Source organism: Lemur catta, chromosome 2 (genome assembly GCF_020740605.2).
Source record: "Lemur catta isolate mLemCat1 chromosome 2, mLemCat1.pri, whole genome shotgun sequence".
In the NCBI taxonomy this organism is placed as follows: domain Eukaryota; kingdom Metazoa; phylum Chordata; class Mammalia; order Primates; family Lemuridae; genus Lemur; species Lemur catta.
In genome coordinates this window covers 209,320-226,915 of record NC_059129.1, presented here as the reverse complement: position 1 = coordinate 226,915, position 17,596 = coordinate 209,320, and the positions used below count along the sequence as shown (strand labels likewise).

Here is a 17,596-nt window from a genome sequence, read left to right as displayed (position 1 = left end):
GGGGTTTAGGTATTTGTAGCTGTGAACTGGGCTACCATGGCTTGCCTCTGAGAGTCCCGGGCCCCATCCCACAAGCCAACTAACTTGGGTCCCTGGACTGGTGCCTGAGGGCCAGGGCCGAGGCATCTCTTTGGCTCTTCATGACAGACCAGCGGTTTTCGGTGGAGATTTTTGGCTATTACAGGAGAAATTGAGCTTTCTGGAGTAGGGGAGGTTATTTTTCTATCTGTTCTCTCTGCGTCCCATGAGGCACAGGGTGGCAGAGTGGAGGGGCGCTATTTGTTTAGATGGTGTGTGAAATGTTGGCACTGGACCAGTTGCTGGAGCAGAAGTGTTTGGTGAGGCTTAAATTCCCCAAACCCTTCTTAAACATCACCATGTCACCTCAGATGTGAGTTACAGGACAGAGCGAGCCCTTTAAGGTTGGACGAAAGCACACGATGCCTGTGGCTGAGACTCCGGAATCTTGCACCTCTGGTTTAGTCATTCCAGAGAGCCGTATTCCAGGGAAGGAGAGACCCGCAATGGACGGCCAAAGACTTGGCCATGGGTCTGCATTTCCCAGGATGCGTCTGACAAGATTGGTTTTGGAAGGTCCAGCTACCCCCCGACCATGTGGGAGGCAAGGAGCCTGTTGAGGTCACACCCTCTGCACCTTGTGTGTCCGCGGCCTGGGGGCACTGGGACAGTGAGGTGTGCCAGCTGTGGAGGAAGGCTGGAAACCAGCATGAGCCCCCAGACCTTGGCCACCCCAGGCGCCCCGGTGGCCTGGGAGAGACTTAGAAGGAATCCCACAGCTGCTTGTCTTGCATTTTGGGCTGTTTGCTCAAGGATGACTCTAGGTCAGTTCTCTTATAGCCCTGCTTTGTGTGAGGTTGCCTGGAACAAACGGCCCTATTCCTAGGTCTGTGTTATCCTAGATCATTTGCTGCTACAGAGTTGAGCAGCTGTGGCAGCAGTTGGAAGCAGACCTTCCTTTTTCATCATTAAAGGGAGGAGGTATGATGTTAGTCCCCCGCTCTCACCGAGAGGGCCTCCAGGGGAGAAGCATGACAGACACACACGGGAGCATCCTTCCTCAGTGGTCTCTTCTAGGAGTCTCCCTGCACAGGGGCAGAAGACGGCTCTGGGGGAGCTGGAGCTGCCCTCCCCAAGACAGCGCAGCCTCTTGACTCAGAAACCAGAAACAGTTTCCCTGGGTGGAGAGACGAGCATGGGACTTCTCTGTCCTCTAGGCCCCGATCGGACACAGTGCATCTGTGTTCCTAGTGCAGAGGCCTTCAGAGATAAGAGCCAGCGCCCACCCGAGGCACCCCTGCAGGCGACTCTGCCTTATCCGGATCCCCCCAGGCAGGAGGGACCAGGGGTGCAGTAAGGAGACACAGTGTACAGATGTCCCTTAGAAAGGGGTGAGCTCTCACCCGCAGCACAGCTGCTCCCACTGCTCCGTGGCACCCAGTCGTGTGCACTCTGTGTCTGTGCCGTTTGGAAGTAACTGTAATCACAGTGGGTCTGCACATTTTACACAAAGTTTCTTCTCTGATAGAATCTGGGAAGTTTAGGTGTTTGGCACGAGTGAAGGGCCAGGGAGCCATGCTTTGAGCAGGGTAGTCAGCAGCTGGCACGCGTGGCTGAGCTCTGTCCCCCTGCCCTTTACATGGCACTGTGGGGGGAGGGGCTGGTGGCTGAAGGGTGCAGCCCAGCAAACCTGAGCACAGTCGGGAGAGGCCCCCCTATGCCCATGAGCCTTAAGGAGCAGCCCCTCAGACCAGTGCCAGCTCCAGCTGATCCTCCTTTCGAAAGCAAACTGCCACTGTTTCTCTCCTGAATTTTGTAGAGCATGCCGAGAAATGACAGCATGTGCCTTCAGTCTGTGCTTCTCATGCCTTTTACCTTGTAATTCTGGTGATTTGACATCCCTACCCTGGGGGAGTGCTTCAAAAGGGCAACTGATAGAAGCTTCCATCAGCAGTGGGGGCTGAGCAACTTCATGAAGCTGCCATATACTGAGACCCTTCCCCTCTGGGGCTGGTGGGGCATGGTGCTGTGATACTTTGTTAACATGTTTTCACTCTACCTTTTTTTGATTTTAAGATTTTCAGATGTTATTCTGGCAACAATTTTGGCAACCAAGTCTGAAATGTGTGGCCAAAAATTTGAACTGAAGATTGATAATGTACGGTTTGTTGGGCACCCAACACTGCTGCAGCATGCTCTGGGGCAGGTATGGCCCTCCCTGGGCAGGTATGGCTCTCCCTGGGCAGGTAGGCTTGCTTCTTCCTGGACAGGTATGGCCCTCCCTGGGCAGGTGAGGCTCTCCCTGGGAAGGTAGGCCTCTCCCTGGGCAAGTAGGCTTCTTCCTGGGCAGGCGTGGCCCTCCCTGGGCAGGTATGGCTCTCCCTGGGCAGGTGGGCTTCTTCCTGGGCAGGTATGGCCCTCCCTGGGCAGGTATGGCTCTCCCTGGGAAGGTAGGCTTGCTTCTTCCTGGACAGGTATGGCCCTCCCTGGGCAGGTGAGGCTCTCCCTGGGCAGGTGTGGCCCTCCCTGGGCAGGCAGGCCTGGCCCATCCTAGCTGTGGGGGCCTCAGACTGAGGCTGATGCCAGCTCTGGTGAAGGTAGCCGTTGGGCTGCAGATGTGATCAGGCACTTGCTATGAGCTGTGCATCTTCATAGGCCCTGGGGATCCAGCAGAAGAAAAGACAGGTGGCCTTGCCCCCCGATATTTCAGTCCCTTCTCCTAGCTTTTGCTGTTAGCATTCTGGGTCTCTGCTGTATCCGTCCCTTTATGTGTAGGATGTCTATTTCCAGGGGAAGCCAAGAGAATGAGTTAACCGGCATCTGTCAAACTCCTGAACTTCCTTCAAAGTGGTGCAAGCATTTCTTCTTATTAAATGATATTCTAATAGCCAATATTATTATTATTTAGCACTTACCATTGTGCTAAACCTCTACATGTGTTCCCCAATGAATGAGTGTCATAGCACTGAGGAGTGTTAGCAAGATGGAATACCCAAGGGGACTTGTGCACCAGGGCCCGCCAGTCAGCTCTTTCCATGCAGGCAGGATCAGTGACAACGTTACACAGATTCTGTAGGGTTCTGTGCAACAGTGTAAGGTTTAGCAACATTTATACACTGCAGAAATTGTGTGAGGTTCTGTGATGTGATTTGCAAACCTCTGTGAATAAGCCCATGGAAGGAGCTTCTGAGGCAGCTGGGTGTTGTTTGGCCCCACGGACAGCACCCTTCCTTCATACCAGGACCCCCACAGGGGCTCAGTCCCCTGTCTGTGGGTGGTGGAGGGGACAGCTGGCCACTTGCTGACAGTCACGCTCTGTAGAGCTGGAGCCACTGGCAGGGGTGGGGATGTGTGCTGGGGCAGCCATGGCTCTGACTCCTCCTGGTGGCAGTGCTTGTAGTTGACTTCCCAGAGCTCTGTGGTGCCCCTTCTAGTGCTTCTTTTGAGTGCCCTGGTTTTGGGACCAAAGCTGGCTGGGTGCCAGAGCGAGGAGCACAGAAATAAGTACTTGGATCCGCCTCACCACGGCCTGCTCAGGCCTCTGCTGGCCGTAAGCACTGTGCTGTCTAAATTGTGCTGAGTACTTGTCCTACCTGGTGTAGAAGCTTGGGTGGGTGCAGGTAGACACTGTGGATGGCAGCGGGGTGTGGGTCTGGGTCCTCCATCCCGTTGAGCCCTCTACATCTATCTGCTCTGGGCATTGTCCGCTCCTGTGGACTGGGGTGGTCAGAGTACTGACCTTCTCACTCTTGTCACAGCTGTGACTCTCTCTCCAGTGGGCACCCCTCCAGAGCAAAGTCACTAGTTGCTTTTCAAAGACCCTGGGGTCTGTTTTTCTCTGGTTCTGCTATATTCTGGGGCCTTTTCCCGTGCCTGAAGTAGAATAGCTTTAAACAGCTTTCCTTGCAAAGTCACAGCTCTCAGTTTATTAGAATTTTGCCTCTTTTACAGGTCTCCAAAACAGATCCATCCCCGAAAAGGGAAGCACCTACCATGATTCTTTTCAATGTGGTATTTGCGCTGAGGGTGAGTATTTGTATAAATGGCTTAGATCAGGGAGGAGGCTGAGGGGAAAAGCAGCTCATTTCCAATGAGTGCATCGTCGACTTAGAGCGTGGGCAGAGTCTACCTCCCTGTTTCCTTCTTTTTGTTGTGGTAGAATACACCTGACAGTATTTGCCATTTTTAAGTGTACAGTTTGATGACATCTGGACAATCATAATGCTGTGTGGCCATCACCACTGTCTCGATTCGGAGCATTGTCACCACCCCAGAAGGAAACCCCTGTACCCATGAAGCAGTTTCTCCGTTCCCTCCTTTCCCTCCAGCCCCTGGAAACCACTGATCTGCTCTCGGTCCCCGTGGATTGACTTGTTCTGCATGTGTCATGTACATGAGATCATACAGTTCATGACCTGTGCTGCCTGCCTGCTTATCACTCAGCATGTTTTTGGGGTCCATCCATGTTGTAGCATGTGTCCATACTTTATTCCTTTTTATGGCCAAATAATATTCCATTGTCTGGATAGACCACGCTTTGTTTATCCATTTGTCTTTTGACGGGCACTTGCGTTGTCATTATGTATTATACAGTGCTGATGTGGACATTTGTATGCAAGTTTTTGTGTGGACACATGTTTTTATTTCTCTTGGATATATGCCTAGGGGTGGAATTTTGGGTCATGTGGTGACTCAGTGTTTAACCTTCTGAAGAACTGCTAAGCTGTTTCCACAGAGGCACAATTTTACGTTCCTACCAGCAATGCATGAAGGTTCCAATTTCTTCATATCCTGACCAACACTTGTTATTTTCCGTTTTGTTGATTAAGCCTAGTTGTTTCTTGAGACAGTTTCCAGCTCTCTTTGAGGTTGTTTTCACTAGTTGTAGGAACTATGACTGGGTGTTTGTTGTTGTTTTGCGTTTGTTTTAGGGAATGTAACTGTTAAAACCTGTTAAAACACTAGGGATCCAAATAACCAGAAAATGCACTGCTGGGTGAGGACTGGCTTATATTATGAAAAGGACTTTGAAATACCTAGGAAATTTATTTTCAGTGATTGTTAAATAATGGAATTCTGAAATACCTCACTATCAGTTTTCACCAAAGAGTCCAGTAGTTCTTTCTAGCTGGGCACAAGTGATTTGCACAGTGGCTTATGTGCAGAAAGTGACAGCAAGGAATTGACTAGATCTCAGTGACAAAGGACCGTGTGTCCTCTGACAACCTGCAAAATTAGACACCGCTCTAAATCTCAAGTGTTTTTTCCGTTGAGGTTTATTTGGTTGGAGACCGTACATCTCACTGTAAGTGGCTCAAAATCAAAATGATGGTAGAGAAAAGCTTTTAAATGGAGCTTCATTTTTTTTTTTTTTTTTTTTGAGACAGAGTCTCACTTTGTTGCCCGGGCTAGAGTGAGTGCCGTGGCATCAGCCTAGCTCACAGCAACCTCAGACTCCTGGGCTTAAGCGATCCTACTGCCTCAGCCTCCCGAGTAGCTGGGACTACAGGCATGAGCCACCATGCCCGGCTAATTTTTTTGTATATATATTTTTAGTTGGCCAGATAATTTCTTTCTATTTTTAGTAGAGACGGGGTCTCACTCTTGCTCAGGCTGGTCTCGAACTCCTGACCTCGAGTGATCCACCCGCCTCGGCCTCCCAGAGCTAGGATTACAGGCGTGAGCCACCGCGCCCGGCCGAGCTTCATTTTTAAGACCGGGTTACCTTGTTGATAAATAAAGACTCGCAAATTAAAACAAAATCATTTGTTAACAGTGGCTGTCCCTGTGGTATAAAGTTCCAGGAAAAGGTCTTCACTTTATGCTTGATACACTGTCACGGTGTTTGCATTTTCACAGTATCTTTGTATTTGTTATATAATTACATAATACAAACAGCCACGAAGAGAAATAAATTAAATAAAAAACAAGCACGTGAATAACAAAAGTCCGTGACGAGTGCCGTCCACCCGTCGGCACTGATAACCCCTGTGGGACGGGCGAGAAGCAGCCCTGGCCCCGTCTGGGCGTTGCAGGCAGCCTGTCGTCTCTGGGGAGCAGCACGGGACAGCAGAGTGTGTGACGCCCTTGGGCCTGCAGTCCCATCATTAGAAACCTTATCAGGAAAACAAGCAGCTTTTGTAACTGAATAAAGATTTGTATAATAATCATTAAACTGGAAGTAGCCCTGGTGTCCAGCAGTTGAGGAAGGATTGAACAGCGTGGTTGCTGTCACACACTGGCCCACCCTCTGGCCATCAAGGATGAGAAACGGAGATGAGACCAGAGCCTGGAGGAGTGGAGGTCGGTCACCGCCGGGTGAAAGCCTTCAGCTGGCCGTGACGTGGAAGAGTGGGAAAAATTTTAATAGTGTGAAGAGTTGGTACTTTAGAGTGGACATGTTTTTTCCCTTCCTTTCAGTAGTCATTCAAAAATGTACACTTATTTTTTTTTCCTTTGGGAAGTTTTAAATAAACCGTAAACTAGAGAGAACAGTCTGGCAAACCTCGTGCATCTGTCTCTTAGGTCTCAGCTGCTGCCCTGCACCCTTGCTCTATCTGCCCTCCCCTCTCTGTATTTCAAGGCAACTCCCAGACCTCACGGCTGTTCATACCCACAGACTTCAGAAGGCATCTCTAAAAAAATATGGGCACTTATTTTATGCCACGATGCCCTTTTTACGTCTGACAAAATTTGCCATAATATGTTGATATCAGCTAGCACCTGGTCCACTGAAACTTTTACTGATCACAGAAACATTTTTCCCTGTTAGACTGTCTGAGCCAGGATGCAAACCCAGCCTGTCCGGTGCTTGGCGTCTCTGCCAGCCCAGAGTTCTCCCCACCCTTTCTCCCCTCTAATATTCCATGTTTGGACTAGTCGCATTGTGCAGTTGATCTTGCTTTCTGTCCCTGTATTTCCTACAAACTAGAAGTTAACTTTGAAGGCCTGGTTGTATTTGGGTACAAGATTTTGGGGTGAGAAAGTCTCATGAGTGATGCCCTGAACTTAATGCCACTTCCTATCACACAGGGTGAAACTGTGCAGTTTCTAAGCATTCCCACTCAGGGCTGGCACACCCTAGGTGGCAGCTTTCTCAGCATGTCCCTCACTCAGTGTCAGGCTATGCAGACAGGACATGCGGGACACCCTGTCGGAGCAGGTCATTGAGCCCCCCCTGGGGCAAGGACCACCTTGCACGTCTGGGAAAGTCAAGCGGGTGGTCCCCGGACATCTGACTTAGGGATGCTGTGGTGGCTCCACTGGTGGGGCCCTCAGCAGAGGGTCAGGCTCTCAGGTGTGACTTGATCCCTTCTTCAAGGGAATAATCATGTGTCCAGGCTCATTCTCCTCCTTCTCCCTGCTTTGCTGGTGGGAGTATTTTGATACAGATTCTTCCAAATACGTATTTTGTTTTGAGGCAATTGTGTATACTCTGTACATCGGCCCTCCAGCTCTGGGGACGCTGTTGAGGGGATGAGCTTGACACGGAGGGGCAGGGCATGCCGCTCTGTCGTATGTCAGCGCAGGTGTGAGTTTTGCTTGTGAACACGGGACCAGCTGAGAGTATGGAGAATCTCTCCAGCTCCAGGTGAAGAAAGTGTTTACTCTCTGGGTCAGGTTTTGGCCCGAAAGTCTGGCGGTGAACACTTGGGGTGTGGCCCTGCCTGCCAGATAAACAGGAGGGGAGGCAGCACCAGGGTTCCTAATCAGCGCCACCATCCGTCCCTCTCCCGTGTCCCACCTCCGCCCCTGTAGATGACTCAGCAGCCCTCTTGGCCTCCAGAAGCACCAGGTCATGGCTCACCCAGTTATCTGCTCCCCCAAGTGCTTCCACAGACCCCACAGCTGCACCCTCCCACCCTTGGCTTTGGCAGATGCGCCTGCTTGGCTCTCTGGCCCTTGATAGGGTGAGGAGGGGCGAGGGCCCGGCTTGTTCCTGAGAGCCTCCTGCACCCTCCTGTGACCCGGTCAGCGTGAATGCATAGAGGAGTGCGGGGGCAGGGATGCGGGCCTGGGGCCTGCCGGCTCTCCAGTTACCCAGTGTCGTTCCTGTGGGGAGGAACTGCTCATCCTTGGGAGCAGAAAGTATTCGGTGAACAGCTAGCATAGTGCTAGGTTATTGCCCTGTGCACCCCTGTAATGATGTGGCCTGTTGTGACTGAATTCTTACCTTTTTGTTTTTTTTTTGAGACAGAGTCTCACTCTGTTGCCTGGGCTAGAGTGCAGTGGTGTCATCGTAGCTCACTGCAACTTCGAATTCCTGGGCTCAAGTGATCCTCCTTCCTCACCCTCCCAAGTAGCTAGGACTATAGGCTCGCACCACCATGCCTGGCTGATTTTTCTCTTTTTGGTAGAGACAGGGTCTCACTCTTGCTCTGGCTGGTTTCGAACTCCCGAGCTCGAGCCTCAGCCTCCCAGAGTGCTGGGATTACAGGCGTGAGCCACCGCAGCCGGCTGAATCCTTACGTGTTATAGGCCGATCATGTCCACCAGTAGTCAGCAGTACAGTGATGCCCACAGACACTTGCAGGGTTTTTGCCCAGGGCGGGCTCTGTTCGGAGTGTTTTATGTGTCTGACTAATTCCCTCCACCTAGTCCTTGGTGAGGGAGGTGCATTGCTATCTTTCTCAGATGGGGACCTGTGACCTGTGGTCACACAACAGGTGGGCAGGCAGGATCTGTGCCCTCAGCTGCACCCTGCCTTTCTGCACAGCCCTGGCACAGTGGAAATGTCTGTGTCCCCCACAGAGCCATCTCTGTGCTCCCATCCAGGTGACCATCCCTAAGAATAGAGGCTGGGGGCTGGCAGCGGTGTTTCTGTGGGTGGGCACTGAAGGGGACTCAGGAAACTGGGGGCGGCAGTGGCCTCTGCAGGGGAGCCTGGGGAAAAAGAGTGGAGAAAGTTTCTTTTGATTTTCTGCTGGGCACACATATTAGCTCAATTTAAACTGCGCCGAGCCGTGTCCCTGTGCGTACTGTTGAGTCTGAGCGTGGCCCCTCTCCCACAGGCAAACGCTGACCCGTCAGTGATAAACTGTCTGCATAGCCTGTCCCGGCGCATCGCCACGGTGCTACAGCACGAGGAGCGCCGCTGCCAGTACCTCACCCGGGAGGCCAAGCTGATCCTGGCGCTGCAGGACGAGGTGTCCGCCATGGCTGACGGTGAGTGTGGTGGGCATGACGGGAGGGGCCGGGCTGGCTGCTGCCTCTCTGCAGTGGGGTCTCCGTGGAGGAGCTGTCGGTTAGTGGCCACCGTGCACGTGGTGGGGGGGCCTCTCCCACCCCAGTTCCGACAGAGAGGTCAGGAGCTGGTGATGGCATCGCTCCGGTGAGCCGGGCATTGGAAAGGATGTCCTCACAGCAGCTTAGTGGGGTGGGGGCCGTGGGCACCCCCATTTGCAGGTGTGGAAACTGAGGTTTAGAGAGATGCATTATCTTCACTCTGGGCTGATTATGCCTGGGGGATACAGGAAGACTCCCCAGGGGGCACACTTGTAGATCTGCTTCCCTGGGTGGATGTGCTGAAATTGATTTCCCAACTGGAAACGTTCTCCTTCTCCACACCCTGCTGGATGGTTACCCCGCACGTAAGATGGGCACCTCCGTCTGGCCCTGGTCCTGCTAGACGTGGTACCCTGGGGCAGGAGGACCCAGGGAGGGGCCGATGGGCATATGCAGATGGGGAGGTGGGCGGTCTCTGGTTCTTTACTTCTAACCAAATTGAAGGATGACCTAATTGAGTCATCAGCTAACCAATTATTAAAAATAAGTTTTGCTGATCACTGTACGATTTTTGGCATGCCGTCAAGATTTCAAAGCATGGAAGGATACATACAACAAACCCTGCAGCTCTGTTTTCTTTGGTTAGCGTCTCAATTATAAAAGAGCAAACTAGCACCTGTAATCCCAGCACTCTGGGAGGCCGAGGCAGGAGGATCGCTTGAGCTCAGGAGTTTGAGACCAGCCTGAGCAAAAGTGAGACCCATCTCTACTAAAAATAGAAAAATTAGCTGGGTGCAGTGGCACAGGCCTGTAGTCCACCTACCCGTAGTCCACGTACCCAGGAGGCTGAGGCAGGAGGATCACTTGAGCCCAGAAGTTTGAGGTTGCAGTGAGCCATGGTGACGCCACTGCACCCTACCGAAGCGAAGGAGCAAGACTCTGTCTCAAAAAAAAACAAAAAACAAAAACTAGGAACAAAATTGAAGTCAGATCTAGTTGTTCTAGAAATAAAAGTATCGATTGTCATATGTAAATTAACAACAGAAAAAGAACATCCGTGTCTGACTTAGGTGCATTGTCAGTAAAAATTTACTTTTTATGTTTGACAGTTAGCTGCCAAAATTTGCAATACATTTCTGTTTTGGCCAATTATGTTGCAATTATAATTGTGATAATAACAATCCAGAAGTTTTATTTTTTTAAACATTTCTCTTTTGGTGTCTGTGACTTTATCACAGAAAGTAAAAAATTCAGCTTATGAAAAAGGATTAACAAAAGACTTTTTGATCACAAAAATAAATTGCACTAGCAGACACATTTGACGGGGAGGAGTGGGACGTGGCATGGGAACACCTGACCCCCGAGACAGAGACAGGGTTTGGGGGTCTGAGGGAGAAGCCCAGGGCGGGGCCCACAAGATGGTTTGCTCAGCAGTGCTATGACTGCGGGTGGGGAGGGCCAGGGTAAAGTGTAAATACAAATGTTCCAGATCAAGGTAGTTGAACAAAGCAGCCTAAGTCTAATTTTAGTTCGAATTGATGCATAGATCTTATAAAAAGAAGTGAGAAGTTTCCTGATGTTTGGTTTAAACTCACTTAAAATTCTTTTTAAGTTAAACTAGTTTTTAAAGGTATACCCTATTCTGGTCTATAAAAGTTTCCTTGCTTTGGGAGCTTTAAATTCTTCTGTGATATGTGTGATTCTTGCAGGAAATGAAGGTCCCCAGTCCCCATTCCATCACATCCTGCCCAAGTGCAAGCTGGCCAGGGACCTCAAGGAGGCTTACGACAGGTAAGCCCAGTGAGCATGCTCATGGACCTCCTCGCTGGCCATCCTTCCACCGGTGGGGCTCCCCGCCCACAGGTGGGGCTCCCCTGTGCTGGACGCCGTCCTCTTGGTGTGCAGGTGTCAGAGCTCTGCTGAGACTGGGGCGAGAGAGGACTAGAAAGGGACGGCTGTGTGGCTGCTCTTGAGAGAAGTAATTTTGGTGGCTGTTTTCTAAGTGCCAGCCCCTTTGCTGAGTGGAGTGCACTCAGCTGGGACAGTCACCTCCAGATTCCTCTTAAAATAGAAAAGTGAGCCTAAATTTATGCATGAGGGTCTGAAAGTATTTTTGAATCATCAAACACCAAGTGACATTTTATTGAGAATGCCACGATACCAAGTCCTGGGTCCATCTTCATGAGGTGGTTGTCACTGACCCCCCTTTTCATCCATGAGGAAACCGCGGCCCAGTGCGTGGAGCGGGGCTGGCTATGCTACCAGCTGCTCTGGAGGAGTTGGGGTTTGGGACACTGGGCAGCAAGCGCTGTGGGCATCGTGAAACCTTACAGGTGTTCTGGCTGCATTGGTGGCTGCCCATCAGCTCTGTTAAATCTGGACAAGCCAAGACGTCCTTTCTTATCGAGGGCATCTGTGTGACCCCTGCCCTGTAGCCCTGGGTCCTGGTGCTAGTTTCGGCTCCTCCCTGGCCCTGAGGCTGCAGCTGAGGACAAGGACCTTTCCCACCCCTGCAGCTCAAGGGCCCATTCACATGGTGCCTTGTCACAGCTGAGGGGACCACAAAGCACCGGGAACACTGGGGGCAGACAGCACATCTAGTGCTCAGGATAGGCATGGCCATTCCCTCTGCGCCTCCCCTGCCACCTTGGGCCTCTTTCTGCGTCTCCCAGCCTTGTCTCCCTCCTTCCAGTTCCCCTAATTTTCCTGCGTTCCCCTCTACCGTGCGTTCGGGTCAGTGCCCCTACTGGGGCCTTCTTGGGGCTTCACTCCCTCCGGGTGGACTCCTGGCTCCCTGTGGATTCTCCTCAAGGTGGGCCTGACCTGAGAGGGGGGCAGGTGAGCTCCAGTGCCCATGGCCCAGTGGGGTGTGAGCATTGACATTTCGTACAGGATCATTTCTTTCTTTAAAAAAATTTTAAATATGTTTTCTGATTTTTACCAACAGTGCATGTTCATTATAAACATTTAGAACATTTAGAAAAATATAAAGTAAAAGTCATCTATAATCCTATACCCAGGGATGATCACAATTAACATTTTGCTAATTTTCATTTTCTTTTTTTTTTTTTTTTTTGTGAGACAGTCTCGCTCTGTTCGCCCTGGCTAGAGTGCCGTGGCACCAGCCTAGCTCACAGCAACCTCAAACTCCTGGGCTTAAGCAATCCTTCTGCCTCAGCCTCCCGAGTAGCTGGGACTACAGGCATGTGCCACCATGCCCAGCTAATTTTTAATGTATGTTTTTAGTTGTCCATATAATTTCTTTCTATTTTTTAGTAGAGACAGGGTCTCACTCTTGCTCAGACTGGTCTCGAACTCCTGAGCTCAAATGATCCTCCTGCCTCGGCCTCCCAGGGTGCTAGGATTACAGGCATGAGCCACCGCACCTGGCCCATTTTCTTTTTTTTTTTTTTTAACTTCAGCTTTTGAAAAGGTGACATATTAAGTTTGAAAGCCAGAGTGCCTTGTGTCCTTCCTGCTGTGCCCCCAGCTGGTCCCCACCCTGGTGGCAGGGTGCGTCCAGCAGGCAGCCGTGTGTCACCCGTCATTCCTCACACACAGGCAGACACAGATCTGTGGTTCTTGGTACACGGCAGTAGCACGCTGCATGTGCCGTTTTGCCCTTCGCTTTCACAATGTGAGAGTACAGCTCAGACCTCTGTGTGTATTGTTACAAAAGGACTTTTCATTCTGTTTTTGGCTGCATAGTCAGCTACCCCTACTCCCCACCATTTAGTTGGCTCCAGCCTTCTTCCTAACCATTTGCGTGTTGTGTGTGTGTGTGTGTGTGTGTGTGTGTGTGCACTGCTGTATCCATCCGTAGGGTGAATTCCTGAAAGCATCGCAAGTGGGTAAACTGCGCTTGAGATGCGTTTTGCTTCTCTCCGTGGGGTTTGTGCCTCCCTCTCTGCTCCCCCCAGTGGCACACAGGATGCCCCTTCCCCCTGCTTTGCCAGCTCAGGGCCTTGGTGGGCTGGTGGGTTCCAGCCAGTGCAGTGGTGGGTGTATCAGCTCAGAGCTGGAGGCCGCCAGCGCCACCTGGTGGGCACTCCTTTAAAGGACAGGAATCTGAGTTTGGGTGCTGCCCCTTCAGCCAGGCATTGTGTGTGTTAGTGCCCGGGGCGCCTTTCCTCCAGGCCAGCTCCCACCCCCACCAGTCCTGGGTCTGGAGACTTCTGGAGCCATGCTGGGCCCCGGGCTCCTCTGGCAGGGTTCCTGGCAGGGGTGTGCTCTCCTGGGCCGCACACCTGCCTGGGGCCGCACGGCTCTGCATCCATCTGGGAGCCCCTCTGGCCTCTCCTCGTCCTGCCAGGTCTGCGGGGGGCCTCGGGGGCCTGGTCTGCCGCTGCTCCTGCAGGATGAGCTGCTCCTCTGTGCTGAGAAGGGGAGACCGGGTTTCCGTTAGTGATCATGTAGCATAAAATACAGAGCCCCTTTCTCCCGAGTGACTGTCTCCCATCCAAGTATTAACCAGGCCCAACCCTGCTTAGCTTCCGGATCAGACGAGGTTGGGTGTGTTCGGGGTGGTGCGGTGGTAGGCCTGACAGGGACTTTCTGCCAGATCCCTGAGAAAGCTTTCTCCGAGCAGAACTGAAAGACCCGAAGCTGTGAGACTTAATGAGTGTTGAGATTGGGGTGGAATTGTTTCGAAGGAATTGTTCTGGATTTGCTATTTTGATTAAAAGCCAGGGTTATAATGTGGCTGAGTAGCCTCAAGTCCTTGTCCCCTGAGGCCTGAGTGTCTGTGAATACAGGCTGGGAGTGCGAATCCCTCAGGAGGCCATCCCACCTGCCCGAGCACCTGTGTCTCCCTGTGGAGCTCAGTGACCTTCGTGACAACATCTTACTCATCTGTGTGCTTGTCGGGTGGTGTCCCCTGGAAGGGCGTCGCCGTCCCCTCACTTTCTGTACCGCAGGCCTTGGGCTCAGCATGCGGAGGCACGGCTTGTCCACTAGCAGTTGAAGGAACGTGTAGACAGGAGTAAAGACAGTGGACAGTAATGACATGTAGATTCTGTGGGGTGTGAAGAAGTGATTTGTGGAATGGTTCTCTGAGTTAACAGAGCCTGTGGCACGGCGTGGGAGGCTCAGCTTGTGGAATGCCCTCCGGGGCCTGGCCAGGCCACATGGTGCTTGGTGGCCGGCACGCTGCTGACTGTTCAGAGCAGGGTCGGCCCCCGGGATGCTTCTGAGTATCCTGAGGGTTACAGGCCCTGTATCCGTAAAAATGCACCTGTGCATAAACTTCTGTTTGAAATTCAAGGGAGGCCTTTGGAGCTCACGTAGATTTCGGGAGTCATGCAGTGTCCTAGTACCTGTGGTAGGAAGCCTGGCCCTGGGGGACCAGGGAAAGCAGGGTGTACAGCAAAGCTTCGCAGGTCTCTGTACTGGGGCAGGAAGAGGGATGACCAGAAGGAAACCAAAAAATAGCAATTCAGTTAGGAGCTAAAGGTTAGAAATTGCCATTCTTTCTCAGATGCTGAAATGTGAGGGTAAAGGAGTAAGTTTGTGTACACGTCCATCTTGAGTGTGAACGAGATAAGAGCATGTTTGAAAGGCCAGCCACTGCCTTGTGCACAGTTATCGTGTCCAGACGCAAGGCTCTGGCAGGAGCATCTATCTCCTACCACACACTGGGCTGGGCTTTCCTGGCTGGCCTGGAGCTATAGGGGGAGCTGGATAAGCCTCAGGGCAAATGATGTTTTCCTACAGAGTGTTTTCAGACCAACCCGCTAAACACCTTGCAAATAAAAGTACAAACTTAGTAGTAGGAAACGTTTCAGGGCCCAAATCATTCTCTGGTAAGGGATCTTGTCTTAAAACTGTAGAATTTAAAAACAGACAAACCTTTCTCATCCCTCCTCTTGCAGACATCAGCTTGGCTCCTGGCTTACCATCTTGCGGTAGGGTATTTGCAGGCCTTCCCTGGAGCTGGAGGCTGGAGGTCAGGCAGGCACATTCCCAGTGCAGCCATCCTTGACGTTTTCCAGGGATTCTCCCAGGTCTGCTGCTGGCCCTGGGGTTCTTCTGCTGGTGGCACTTGGTGTCTCATATTGGGAAGCTGGGTTAGTTCATTAAAAAACACCAGCCTCCACGGTGGCTCATGCCTGTAATCCCAGCACTCTGGGAGGCCGAGGCTGGAGGATCGTTTGAGCTCAGGAGTTCTAGACCAGCCTGAGCAAGAGCGAGACCCCCGTCTCTACTAAAAATAGAAAGAAATTATCTGGACAACTAAAAATCTATATAGAAAAAATTAGCCAGGCATGGTGGCGCATGCCTGTAGTCCCAGCTACTCGGGAGGCTGAGGCAGGAGGATCGCTTGAGCCCAGGAGTTTGAGGCTGCTGTGAGCTAGGCTGACGCCACGGCACTCACTCCAACCCGGGCAACAGAGCGAGACTCTGTCTCAAAAAAAAAACAACAGACCTTTTGTGTTTAACTGGCCCAGTTTCTGGCCAGATGTAAAGTTAAGTAGAGGAGGCTGGCCAGTGGTTTTGCATGGAGATAGTGCCATAGTACACAGGACTTCCTTTCCCTCGGCTTTCACACTTTCACGTCTGGACGCTGAGTTTTTTTTTTTTTTTTTTTTTTTTGAGACAGTGTCTTGCTCTGTTGCCCTGGTTAGAGTACAGTGGCATCATCATAGCTCACTGCAACCTCAAACTCCTGTGCTCAGGCGATCCTCCTGCCTCTGCCTCCCATGTAACTGGGATTACAGGTGTGAGCCACTATGCCTGTCTAATTTTTCTGTTTTTTTGTAGAGACAGGATCTCAGTTTTGCTCAGGCTGGTCTCGAACTCCTGAGCTCAAGTGATGCTGCCGCCTTAGCTTCCCAGAGTGCTGGGATTACAGGCGTGAGCCAGCACGCCTGGCCTGCACGCTGAGATCTTAACTGTTGCGTTAGTCAAGTTGAGCAGCTAACCTGGGTCCCCTGGGCAAATCTCTCATGGTATGATCTTTGATTCCTTAAGAGGCTGGGCTGTTTCTCAGGGTTTGATGCGAGATTTCCACCCCACAAAGACCCTGGCCAAAGAGAGACGAGGCTCTGAGAGCCTCCATTTGCTCAGACAGGCTTGATTAGCACTCAGTTCTGGAAGGAGCCGAGAGTGGTAGCCTCCTCTGGGACCTTGGGAAAGGACCCCAGGTCTCTTCCCCAAATCTTTTTTTTTTTTTTTTTTTGAGGCAGAGTCTCACTCTGTCGCCAGGGCTAGAGTGCAGTGATGTCATCATAGCTCACTGCAACCTCAGACTCCTGGGCTCAAGTGATCCTCCTGGGTCAGCCTCTCTACAGGCATGTGCCATCACATCCAGCTAATTTTTTTATTTTTTGTAGAGATAGGTCTCACTATGTTGCCCACCTGGTCTTGAACTCCTGGCCTCAAGCAGTCTTCCCGCCTTGGCCTCCCAAAGCGCTAGGATTATAGGAATGAGCCATCGCGCCTGGCCCTTCTCCCCAAATCTTGACACTCACCAAACCCTCTCATGTGTTTCACTCTTGAGGGCCCGTGGACCAGCAGTGACCAACCTTTGCCTTCAGACTCAGCCGCAGCCTCCAGCCTCCACCCCTGCACCCTTCCCCAGAGACTCTGCAGTGGGAAAAGCAGGTGTGGGTTTTCTGATGCCCGTGAGGAAGGGCAGGCGGGGTGTTTGGGAGCCGTGGGCACTGCAGTGAGCAGATGCTTGGTGTTGACAGGGGTCCTGGGTGTGACAGATGTGTTCTGTGTTCTCCCCCTGTTTCCTTTCCCCTCTGCCTATTCCCTGCTTGAGAGAATAAAGACATTTTTGCATTTAAAACTGCTGGCCACAGTCTCTGCCAGCCCTGCGGGGGGATCTGACGGGGAAGCTTGGGGCTGTTGGTCTGTCGCTTGAGGCTGCAGAGAAAAGACTCTAAGCTTGGGCAGTGGGTGCCAGGAGTGAGGGCTGGGGGGCTGCCTCCCTGTCAGGGGAGTCTCTCAGCACCCCACGTTGGTTTGTCTCAGAGAGGGGTCTGAGGGGCTGTTGGCACCTTCTGACTGGCGCAGGCAGAAGTCTGGCCACCCCTCCTGGAGCTGTCGGCCCACTGCACGCTCAGCCGGATGTGGGCGTATTGGTCAGTCCTGCCAGCCGGGATCTGGGAATAGCAGAGCAGGGTCAGGGGTGATGGGAAAAGCACCACTTGGCTGCTCTCCTGGGTGGTGGGGGCAGTGCGCAGAGGAAACATGGGGGAGGCATTATCGAAATTGGCAGTTTGGAGAAGAGCTAATGTGTGTTTTGCTCCTGTTTTAGAGCTGGTGCTGTCATCACGAGGCTTTGTGGGCCGTGTGCTCCCCGTGCAGGACCAGGGAGGGTGCCTGTCCCCAGGCTCTTCTCAGCCTG

The 17,596-nt window shown here is 52.0% G+C and overlaps 1 protein-coding gene across 5 annotated transcripts in view; it reads left to right on the top strand.

The window, feature by feature from the left end:
- The window catches only part of NPRL3 (NPR3 like, GATOR1 complex subunit), a 41,132-nt gene that overhangs the window by 10,112 nt on the left and 13,424 nt on the right, over positions 1–17,596 (top strand). For all 5 annotated transcript variants that reach the window (XM_045540956.1, XM_045540958.1, XM_045540955.1 and 2 more), the window contains 4 exons: positions 2,095–2,224; positions 3,970–4,044; positions 9,030–9,183; positions 10,953–11,034. In XM_045540956.1, coding sequence (XP_045396912.1) covers positions 2,095–2,224; positions 3,970–4,044; positions 9,030–9,183; positions 10,953–11,034 — 441 coding nt within the window. The remainder of the gene's footprint in view (positions 1–2,094; positions 2,225–3,969; positions 4,045–9,029; positions 9,184–10,952; positions 11,035–17,596) is intronic.